Here is an 11885-nt window from a genome sequence, read left to right on the forward strand (position 1 = left end):
GGCTTCTGCTGGAACATAATAAATGTTTCGATACAACCAGTTATCATCGAACACACCAGGTTGTATGTGTGTTTTTTAGGATGCAGAAGGAAATGTAAATATAAATATACTGTTTTCAGTTTGTTTTCATTGAATTTTAGTTCAATTTTTGTATAATAATGCTTAATAATACAGTGCTTCCATTTTCCACGCCGTACCAAATTGTGCTTTAAGAAATATAAAAAAAAACGAATTGTTGAAATATTTCACGCAGCATAAAAACGAACATATGCTCCAAAACGGTATGTTTAGTGTTTTTAAACAACTACACACGCACACTATGAAACCAGTTTGACAGTCCGAAGAATAACAAACAGTTTTGCTTGCGAATGGTATCGATACACAGCGTAAAAGTCTTTTGTCATTGCAATTTTAAAGTGTTTAAGTAAAAAAAAGTGTTCACTAGCCTTTTAAAGTTTCCCTTCTGCTCCCATGCCGTTTAAAGAACAATGTAGTTAAAGCAAAAAACATCAATGCGTGAGCAGGCTAGCATCAACACGCACACGGTGCGAGTGTGAGAGAGAACGCGCGTTCGAGCAAAGGAAAAACAACCTCGGCCAGAGCGCAGTGAAACGGTAAATGTCATTCGCTTGTCATTCCGCGCAGCAGCAACCACACGCAGCAGCGAGAGAGGAAAAGTTGTGATGATGTTTTCTTTTCCACAAAACCAGAACAACCCGCGGGGAAAATAGTGCAACGGGCAGTGATTGTGTGGCGGGCATGTTTTGCAGAAAACGAAAGTAACTCGGTACGTTCGGTTTGTGCACATCTAGTGTTGAGTTGAAATACTGCAGAACAGTACAATCCAACTTTTGCCATTCGATCAGTAGTGTGTACGCATAGCAAACAGTTCAAAGATAGCCTCTGCACACCTCAATGAAGCAAACGAAACGTTCCATGCTGTGCGTATACGGTTGTCGTTACGTGCAACCTTCAACCGTGCATTTAGTGTAGTGAAACGAACGAAATGAATGGATAAAAAGTTCAACGCTGCGGTGGAAGCGAAGGTGCATCGATTAGTTGCAGGTGCAAATCCTGCAAGCATAGCAATAGACGGGCTACGGAAGGAATAGAAAGTATTCCTGCGCGTGTCCCCTGTGCAGGCACTGTGTGTAGGGCCTGTGTTGTTGTTTTTACAAATAACCATGCATCATACAGCAGTAGCCCCGGAACCGCGAGTTCCGGTGGTTGCCGTAATATCCTCCACATGCGTGCAAACACATACACACGCACGCAAAATGTTTTCCACCACGAATTACAACTGTCCCAAAATTGTAGTATTGTATTGTACCCGTTTGGTGACGTGTTTTTTTTGTCCAGCTTGATTCTTTTTATTGCATGCCATTTACCTTTCGATGACGATCGATACTAGTTAGCTTTGTTTTGTTTTTTTTTTAGCTGAGGAGTTGGTCTGTAGAAAAAATGGACCCTGCATTACGTACGTGTTCCGGTGCGAAAGAGCACTCGATAATACCGTGCTGCAGCACACAATAAGAAAACGGTGCCAAAAATGGAGAATACTACACGTATCGATTCCTTATTTATAGCACATATTAAACATTAGAGTGTCATCCGCGAAGTAAAAAGGTTTAAAAAAGAAAGATGTGGACCGTAAAGCTGGTGAAAGTCGGTAGTAAAACTACGAGTAATTGTGTTGCTTTGTTGCATGCTCAATATAGAAGTTTGTTTTTAATGGTCACACTTACAATCCATTTTCCGTCCAATCTCAGTTGCCAATGAACGAGAAGCAGTATGTGTATGTGTGTGTGTGCGCGAGTGTGTGTCGTGTTTTGATTGCACGTGCCGTAGAGTTGTGTGTTGCCCTTTTTGTTTTGTTTTGTTTTTCCTACTTTCTGTTTTCTATGCGGTGATGATCTTTTTTTATTGTTGTCTGCTAAGGGGGTGCTAATGTAATAATTTCTTTCTAATTGACTCCTGCAAGCGTTAAACGCAAAGTTTCTCGGAACAATTTTCATCATTTTTCTCATTCATCGATGCGGAAAACGATTCTCCTCAACGTGGCCCAAATGACCTTCACGACCGCGGCGCGTTCATTCGATCTGATGATGTCGCAATACACGCGCATTGTCACACATCTGTGTCAAGTTCTCCACACCTCACTTTCCATCCACCCCCCACCCAGACCTCCCTAAACGGACCGGTTGAGTCGTTTTGTTTTGCGTGAGTCATCTTGTGTGTATGAAGGTCCAGCAGAGTGGCGGAGGGCGAACAAAAAACAACCCTCCAACGTGGTTGACAGTGTTCTGCGGTACGATGCGAGGGCACGATAACGTAAATGGTTCGCGTGTAAAAATCACGGAAACAGTGACGAGAACCAACCAAACAAAGCTAGGGTAATCTTATCCAAAGAGAGCAAAGTACTGAGCAACCGAGAAAAAGGGCAAACCATAGGTTAATTTGTGTGCTCAGTTGGGTTTAGTTATCTTACCGTGTTATATTTTTTGAACGGCTGGAGTTAATAGTTCCATTAATAGTATTACCAAACGCAACGAAACACGATTTAGTGTTTAGACTATGATCTAATTAATTGTTGTAATGCAGTTTACAGTGGATAGAAATGGCGGTAAAAGGAATGGTAATATGAGTGGTTTAAGCTTTCCCAACTGTTACTTTGATAATGCCCTATCCACATTGCTACTACAACGTGACCGACTGCAGGGGTTGCAGGTTAGAATTTTAACGGCTACTAAACTACTGAAACAGATATTTAAAATAGTATTTTTTTTCTATTTGAGCTGCATTTAAATATTATGGATAATTTTTTTATATTTGATTTGAGCTGTATTATTCCCACTCGAATAGTTGTAATACACAAAAAGTTGTTAAATCCATTTGGCAGGAAAGTTTCTATCAATTTACACGATCAACTTGTTATACGCTACACGCTGGACAAATTAAATAGAAAAAAGCGTTTATATTCGGTGGGGGAAAGGAAAATTAATCCTCCTGGAATCCATCCAAGTGAGATTCACTTGGCTTGCGTAAAGTTAGTCACGAAATCGTTATCGTCTGTTGTGTGCGTGGGCCATTGGCTATGACCGCTGAGGACTGAAGGATAAGACTGTCTGTTTACAGTCAAGGGTATCGGATGATTTATGTTTCGCTCGTACTAAACGTTCTGTATTGGTTTCCGTTTGTTGACACATTCATTTAATATTTAATTTAATTTATGTTTATTATTATTTTAGGATGTTATTCACTCCTTTCCTGAGCAACAGAGTATATGGTGTATTTTTCTTTGCAAGGTATTTAAATTAATGTATGCAGAAAATATTCACCGTGGGCAGCAAAAGTGTGGCTTTACGATAAATCATGGTCAGATATAATTTATTCTACCGATTGTAGCGATGAGGCACAATTTCAGTATTTGCAATACCGAGATACATCGGAAACGGGTGTAAAACGGCGTATTTGAAATTGAACATTCCAAGCAAATCTTTACACCGTTACGCGCATCGTTCTACCAGGAAGCGCATGATCTTCACAATCGCTACTAATCATCTGTGATACTACTGCTTGGATTGTTTGCATACGGCAAGGTAAAGAAGCGAAATGTCGTCCGGTGGAAACATATACGCCATCAGCACGGAACGGTTCCGTGCGAAGGTGGTCAACGTTCCACTTTCGTTGGGCGGCATTAATACGGGAGGCGGTGGAAGCGGCAGTAGCAGTAGCAGCCTTATGTCCGGCAGTGATGCGGCCGCTACCGGTTCGCCAATAACCGCAACACCGACGGATGCATTAGCAGTCGATGATCGGATCGACATCGAGCCCGGTATGACACTGCAGATCGTCGAACAACCGTCGAGCAAGATCGCGTTGATCAAGATAAAAGATTTTTACGGCACGGCGACAGCGAACAACCGCGCTGGCGGAACACCGAGTACAGTGAACAGTGTACAGACCAATCCCTACGAGAACCGAATATTTCAATGCCAAGCGGCAAACCTGCAGCGGATCCCTTCCGACATATGGCCGTACATCATCGCGATACTGGATCCACTGGAACGGTGCGAGTTTGCGAAACGGCCGAAACTATTTGGTTCGGTGAAACAGCTCCGCACCGGCGACATTGTGATGGTTTCGTGGCTGGCCAAAAATCGGCACGTAACATACGATTGCATTATACGTTACGTGGGACCGGTACCGAAAATCGGACCCGGTTACTACTTTGGACTCGAGCTACTGGTAAAGCGTTTCTCCTTCCATTCATGTTTACGTTTATTGTTTTTATGATACACTGTTCACAAAAAAACACAATCAACTAATTCCCCTTACACCCACCAAACTGTATCGCTCGCATTTTCTCCCCATTTTAACACACATTTGCATAAACCCATTCACACACACACTCACACACACGCACAAAATCATGTTTCTGTATTGCACCGCAAAATTTGAAGGATGTATCCCGTTGCAAACAAACCTCCAAAAATACGATATGGCAAAATTGTGTTAGCAAAAGCGTTACAACAGCAATTGCAAAAGGGAAAGGAAAATGTAAAAATTTAGTACCAAACTGTATATCCCTTTAAACCAATCCACATCCCAACTATTTACCATCGGCATAACAGGTAACACAGACATTTGAGATTAGAGAGTGAAATTAGTAAACTATCCTTTCTGTAGTTTAATGTATAATTTCGACCTTATGCTTCTAACATGTTTTGCTATTCCTCTGTATTATAGGGTTACAGGGATAAAAATGGAACTGATTGTTAATTGAACTTGAAATGAAGCCACCAATAAGAAGAGAAAGGGATGAAAAATGTTTAAAATTAAATAATTGTAACGCTCTTACAACAACAACTGATTCCGACCTGTAAACCCTGTAATATTGATTTTTACTAAATATCGGTTTTCGTTTTCTTGTAAATAGCATTAGCAATGTTGTATTACTTTGTTAATATTTTTCTAATACTACTTTAGCGAGTTCGATTGGCTTGAATTGGCATGGAATTGGCTTGATTTGACGTTGGACCTGTTGTATTTGCTAAAGTGTGAATATGTGAAAAGAATTAGCATAAAATTAACAAACACACACACCCATCTGTGTGTATTCTATTCGTAATTGAACTGTAATTTTGAACCTATGTATTTTCCAAGTTATAATTTTGTTTCTTTTCTCTTTACTTTCCGTTTCTTTTGAATGGTCACTGTTCGATGGATGCAGAATTTAGAAAATGGTGAATCACCACAAAAAGATGACATCGATTTTGTATCCGACTACATGAACTGTGAGCCGCGGTTAGCATTGATTGTAGCAGCAAATTGGATCAAATTTCCCGAACACGAAGCTTCCGGCAAGCAGCATCACCATAAGCGCAACCTGTTGGACAGTTTAGTGTGCGGTGCCAGAGATCTTAACAATCGCTTATCGCGACGAACTGGCAGCAGTAGCAAACATTCCGCTGACGACGCATCGAGCAAAGGTGGTGCTGTTCGCAGTGGGAAAATCATCAACGGTGAATACCCACCTTACGCACGATCGTATACGCCCGATCTGACGAGCAGCAGTGTAGGAGGATCGAACCGAAAGTCTACCGACATCGGTACACTGTACGATAGTTTCAGCTGTCTGCAGATGGACCCGGCCGGCACGAAGGCAATGCACCATAAGAAAATTGCAGCATCCATTTCCAGCCCGAATCTGTCGAAGCAAGATAGTAGCAGCAGTACGGGAAGCTCCGGTCGGTACGTGAACAGCCATCCGATGGATAGCTACGGGGATGAGTATCACCGATTTGTCGAGCATGGTCAGCAGCATCAGCATCACCACCATCATCATCTCGCGGACGAAGCGTATCGTAGCTCGGGCCGTAGCTCGCAGAACAGCTCGAACAGTAGCACGCTAAAGCATTCCAAGGCACGGTCGGGAAAGGTGGCTCGCTCGTCCGGCTCAAACTCATCCGTAAACAGTGCTGGTGGCGGAGGATATCATTCTGTTAGCAAGCAGAGTACGATCCTCAGTTTACCCGATCGTGATGTGGTGGTGATTGATTCGAACGAGATCGATGAAGCGATCAAGAACGCGAGTGATGTGATCGTGGTCGATCCACCGCCCGTACTCAGCCCAACCGAAAACAGGGAGGTGGAGCTGATGGATCTATTGGGCAGTAGCAGCTGGCCGGCGGAAGCCGGTGAAGTGGCCGCCATACTGTCTGGGAGCAGCAGTGATAAGAAGACTCAAACTCCTTCCACGACATCGTTGGCGTCTGGGTTGGCGTACGGGAACGGTTTGGCAACGGGTACGGGATACAACACCAGCGGCAGTACTAGTAGCAATAGTACGGCCAACAGCAATCACAGCTATCATAGTCACAACGGGTCTACGACAGCCGCACGTTACGAGCGGAATAAATCGCTTAATCCTCTGGCACACATCGGCAGCCCGAAACCTGTTGAAACGCTTGCGTCTGGTTCGCGAAAAGTTCGGACAGGCGATTCAAAACCTACCACCGTGGATGTGGCAACAATGACGAGTAAGTAATATTATCAGAGATGTTAGACAAATTACTTTCTTTATTAAAATGCGTGTCGAAATGGGTGGAATGGTTTGTGGTTCGAGTTTTTCTTTGTCGCTATTAACCCGTTGATCGGGTTATATATTGGCAAAACTCCCTTCAGCGTTAACTGCGGAATTCGGAAAAGTGCTCGATTTTTCAAATCCGTACATCAATTCTCAGACGATCGTCGAACTTCTTGTCCACCCTGTCAAAGCGAATTACTCACGAACAAACGTGGCTGCACTTACATTCTTTACCGGTGTCGGTGGCGAAAATTCATCCAATCACGGTGGGAAACAACCCGAGGAAGAGCAATCCGTTTGCACAACCGTAAACAGAACGCGCTCCAACGCGGTAGAATATCGCCGGCACGATGTCTTCTTAAAAATAGAACTCATCATCATACCGTACGGTCTCTGTTGTTGCTGCTGCTGCTGTTCACTTGGGTGTCTTTCTCGATCCGTTGCGTTGTTCCACTTATAATTTCGGTAATCGTAACAGCAGCACCCGTCTGTCGCAGTTCGGTGAAAGATTCGCTTTAGATACCACCAGAAGAGTTATCCTCGTGAGTAGCGGGCACGGTTTGCGTTCCGATTTGATCAAGTGCATATAATATTTACTCATCGAAACCGTTCCTTGCCGGTATTGTCTACTCCTTTCGTTCAACGCTCACACGCTATACCAGCAAGACGTTAAATAATGCGACCGACTGCAGGTTCACGTGCTTTTCTACTGCGTTTAATGCATTCTTCATGTTATGTTTTGCTCGGTATTACTGTTCGATCATAAGTATTTTAATACGTGACGTTTAATGTGGCTAAATCTGGGGTGAAAAAAAAAGGTTTCTTAATGTATCAAGTGTTAGAACTTATTCTTAGTGTCGTGTGATAAGCTGTTGTTTAATCGTAAAGATCTTAACCGCAGACAAAGAGGCGAGGCATTCTTAATGGAACCATTGTTTGTGTGGCGTGTACATGTACAGTTCATTCGACAATCATGCATCCGTCCCACTGCGAACGATCCTGCACTCTAAAATAGCTCCACAAAAGACGCTCATCTCTGCCAAGGCACGGGCATACCACGGGGAGTGTTCTTGCGATCCCGCACCATGCTGCCGAGCGGTGTAATGTGATGCGAACTGTAACGATCACTTGATCGCTGCCTTTGTTGTGTCATACCCCTTTTTGTTTTGCACATACTGATCGGAAATCATCGAAAGTGGGGAAGTATAAAGTTTGTGGTAGTAATCGTTCGAAAATTCAGTACTAGCAGCACGGTAAAAATGTCTCCGGATACGTACGATAAGGATTCGTTCGATGGCATACCTCTGACCGTCTTGGAACATTTCGACTGGGAAGATGAACCAGAAACGGAACAACGATTGGCAAGCGACGTGGAGGAAGGTTTGTGGTGTACATATGTTGTGTTGCAGCGAGTGTGCGGAATGCAATAGAAGCGGGTTTACAAAGTCAGAATTACATGTCAGTCTTCAACTTTCACACATTTTGGTTTCATTTTGGGGATGGAATATTAATAAGCACTTTTTCTTGTGTGCCTAGTAGTTTTGCTGAAGGGAGGAACCTAGTAGTTTTGAAGGACTTTTGGTTTATGAAACAGAACATTGAAGCACTAGAGTGTCTCGTGATGACGAGTTCCAGATACTCACGATGTAGAGTTGCATACTGATTTCATTTACCTCTTTAAACTCGTAGTGGAAATAAATGTTTTTCATTAATCCGCTCAAAATGCTTCAGAAAAACTGAGTGATATGTAATTCTGAGCTGTAAATACCGCCAGTGGTTTGCTTTTCTTCTTAATCTTCGGCTGTATTTTGTGCTGAACCTAGAGTAAAATCTCAAATAGTTCAAATTTTTCTACTGAACTGACAGTTGCTAACCCTTGATTTATGTAAAACGCCACTAACATTCACTAACCAATCTAGTACGCGTTGATTGTTTGCAATCTTTGAGTGCCTGCAAAATCGTAAGCTTGCGACAAACGTTGCGATGAGCGCGCAGAAAATAATCATCGCTACCGGACGTGCAAGTGTTTTCCGGTTGATAATGTTCACCCTTTGGTCGCAGATTTGCAAAATGTGGCATACCATAACTGATATTATGTTTCCTCACACAGAACTAAACGACGGATCGGCGACTGGAGGCTACATCACATCGAACGGTATTGGACCGGCGGCAGTATCGAATGGCAATGATAGTAACGCAACGATCAATGCCAACGGTTTACTCCCTCGCATTGGTTCCATATCGCCAGAATCGGACCACGGTGGACCACCGGCCGTATCACCGCTACAGGAACTTCCGAACGATCCTTCGCTCGGTGTCGGTTCGATGGTGGAGGTAACGCTGGATGTGTATGATACTTCCGGTTCAACGCCCGCAACGACAGATCCCCTACTGTACGGTGTTATACGCTGGATTGGACCACTGCCAACACCGGGCAGTGGCAGTAACCATCGTAAGGTGATGGTTGGTGTCGAGCTGGAAGATGAACCAATCGATCCGACGCTCGAAACGACCAACGGAACGCACAACGGTGTGAGGTAATTTGTGATGCAAATTGTGCACCGCACTGCGGACGATTTAAAATCAGCGAACTTTCGCATAAAAAGGTTCCCCTGCAAGCGCGCTGTTACCGTGTGTGTGTGTTTTCTATTTCGCTATTCCCGCAGGTTATTCAAATGTCCTGCCAATCGTGCAATATTTGTGCATACGAGCCAATGTAGTCGCGACCGGCGGTTCCAGGACATACCGCCCATGTCACCGTGCACTTCGCGAACAACGCAGGTATCGTCCGCGGGCAGCAAAACCGACACCACCATGTTTGGAAAGGTCGACTGTCCGGTAGTGAAGGGAAGGATGCCACCATTGAGTAAGTGTGTTGACATCGATTTTACGTCGCAATAGCGTGTTAGTAGTCTTAACGTTCCACTTGTTTATTGTAACAGAAATTCTAAAACTGGAGGAACTGGAAGAAATTTGTGGCAAGTTCAAGGGCATACAGGGACATCATAACTCCTGCTACCTAGATGCAACTCTCTTTGCGATGTTTACCTTCACCAGTGTATTCGATTCGTTGCTGTTCCGGCCTAAAGAACCTGAGGTGCGTATGTCTACAGGCCGTAGACGTAGATACAATACATTATTGTACTGTGTTTCCTTTGCCTTTGCAGGATAATCCTCAGTACGAGGAAGTGCAGAGAGTTCTGCTGGAAGAGATCGTTAACCCATTGCGCAAGAATCACTTTGTGCGGGCAGATCGGGTACTTAAGTTGCGTCAGCTGCTCGATCGACTAAGCTCCGTTACGGGGCTGATGAGTGAAGAGAAAGATCCGGAAGAGTTTCTTAACAGTTTGCTGGCCCAAATCCTTCGTGCTGATCCATTTTTGAAGGTAAGAACAATTTAAATGGAACGAAAGTGACGCAACTAACGGCGGGTTGTCATGTGTTTCCGCTCTCTTTAGCTAAGTTCCGGACTGGACACGTTCTATTATCAGCTGTTTGTGGAAAAGGACGAACGTTTGAACTTGCCCTCGGTACAGCAACTGTTCGAGCAGAGTTTTTTGGCGTCCAACATAAAGCTGAAGGAAGTGCCGTCCTGTTTAATCATCCAGATGCCCCGATTCGGGAAAAACTTCAAGATGTATCCGCGCATTCTTCCGTCCCAGGTACTGGACGTTACGGATATCATAGAGGATTGTAAGTTGTGCTGCTTGTTGACCACACGCGTTTGCCACTGTCTAACGGCGGGTCTAACGGTTTCGCTTTACAGCTCCACGTCAGTGCTGGGTTTGTGGAAAGCTAGCTGAGTACGAATGTCGCGAGTGTTTCGGCAAAATGCAATGCGAAGGACTGGAGGGTACGGCAATCTGCAAAAGCTGCATCGACAGCGTTCATCACCACAGCAAGCGGCTGAACCATAAACCGGTGCCACTATCGGTACCGCAAGATTTCATCCCGATGGCTCCACACTGCGAAGTGCCTCGACTGTACATGGAGCTCTTCGCAGTCGTATGCATCGAAACGTCCCATTACGTAGCGTTCGTTAAGGCTGCCTCCGGTCAGGATGCTCCCTGGTGTTTCTTCGATTCCATGGCTGATCGTAATGGTAACGGGTTTGATACAGCTTTTCTCTGATCGATCTTGCCTTAATGTTTCCACTTCTTTCTCTCCTTTCCATCTCTCTCCCTCCCAAACTCAGGTGAGCAAAACGGCTATAATATTCCAAAAATGGTTCCGGTACCGGATCTACCCCGTTGGCTAACGGAGGAAGGTTCGCGGGCGTTAAACGAGGAGGCAGTCAACGATAAAATGTTACCTGAGCATGCCAAGCGATTACTGTGCGATGCGTACATGTGCATGTACCAAAGCACGGACGTCATGATGTACCGATAAATGAGAATTTGGGTCCATTTCTGTGTCACATGGTCATAATTAATAACAGAACCAAATCCAATCCAACTTTGTTTCGATCCCAATCAACTTAAATACTGATTGCGTTGAAAGGTACAGTCAAGTTAAAATGGTGTCAATGGTTTACTTAATGTCTAGTTGGAATTTCAAAAAAAAAAACTTTCAAACTCGCAAGTGTTGAACAGTTTTGTGCATTAAGAGTAACGAACGAACGAGCCACTGAGCCAGAACTATGGACCAAAACAGCTTTGGAATGGGAATGAAAGGTAAAGGAAGTGAAATTGACACCGCCAAGAGATTCGTTGTTGTTGAACGGTTTTTGGAAAACACATTAGCTGAATAGACACACGTATATATAAAGCAAATGCTACATATTTCCATCAACTTACCTATTGTACTACTTTTTCTGCTAGTAACGTTGAAGAAAGGAAGAAAATATGCTTTAGTGTTAAGCCGATATATGCTAGTGAGAGGCCTGGTTAAAAGTTCTTTAATATATATAAAAAAATTGAACAAAGTGCGTAAAACTAAACACTGGACGCAGAGTAAAAAGTAAACGAAACGAAATTAGATGAAAACCAAGCAAGAATCTAAAGAGAATATACTTATACATCTATACATATATAAACGAAAGAAATGAAATAATATATGTATACTATATTATATATATTTATACATTATACAAGTAGGAAAACAAAAAGAAAATTGGCAATCGAACGTGTTATGAACGGCTTCAGAGAAAACTATACTTTAGAAGTATGTTGAAGAACTAGAAAAAAAACTGGGAACTATCTCTACTATGCAGTAGCAGCGAAACGGCCGGGATATAGTTATTGCGCGAATAATTTAAATAATAAAATAATAATAAAAAATAGTGCTAAACGTAAAA

General features: G+C 43.3%; 1 protein-coding gene across 5 annotated transcripts; it reads left to right on the top strand.

The window, feature by feature from the left end:
• The first annotated feature begins 372 nt into the window (after positions 1-372).
• Positions 373-11885, top strand: LOC125763902 (ubiquitin carboxyl-terminal hydrolase CYLD). Of its 5 annotated transcripts, none has more exons than XM_049427599.1 (10): positions 373-614; positions 3249-4248; positions 5234-6542; positions 8700-9126; positions 9256-9455; positions 9532-9686; positions 9757-9975; positions 10048-10282; positions 10356-10691; positions 10785-11885. In XM_049427599.1, exons 2-10 carry the CDS (start codon positions 3613-3615, stop codon positions 10976-10978), a joined length of 3711 nt encoding a protein of 1236 aa, XP_049283556.1. In that variant the 5' UTR covers positions 373-614; positions 3249-3612; the 3' UTR covers positions 10979-11885. The 5 variants fall into 5 exon arrangements, with proteins under 5 accessions (XP_049283556.1, XP_049283555.1, XP_049283553.1 ...); XM_049427598.1 differs by lacking the exon at positions 373-614 and adding an exon at positions 621-796; XM_049427596.1 differs by lacking the exon at positions 373-614 and adding an exon at positions 621-787.

Source organism: Anopheles funestus, chromosome 2RL (genome assembly GCF_943734845.2).
Source record: "Anopheles funestus chromosome 2RL, idAnoFuneDA-416_04, whole genome shotgun sequence".
Classification (NCBI taxonomy): Eukaryota; Metazoa; Arthropoda; class Insecta; order Diptera; family Culicidae; genus Anopheles; species Anopheles funestus.

Excerpts from the sequence above, each read along its gene's own strand:
- LOC125763902 (XM_049427599.1), top strand. The coding sequence starts at position 3,613 with ATGTCGTCCGGTGGAAACATATACGCCATCAGCACGGAACGGTTCCGT. Across the intron at positions 9,976-10,047 it reads GTGCTGATCCATTTTTGAAG|CTAAGTTCCGGACTGGACAC; the intron begins GTAAGAACAATT and ends CGCTCTCTTTAG. Across the intron at positions 10,692-10,784 it reads TTCCATGGCTGATCGTAATG|GTGAGCAAAACGGCTATAAT; the intron begins GTAACGGGTTTG and ends TCCCAAACTCAG.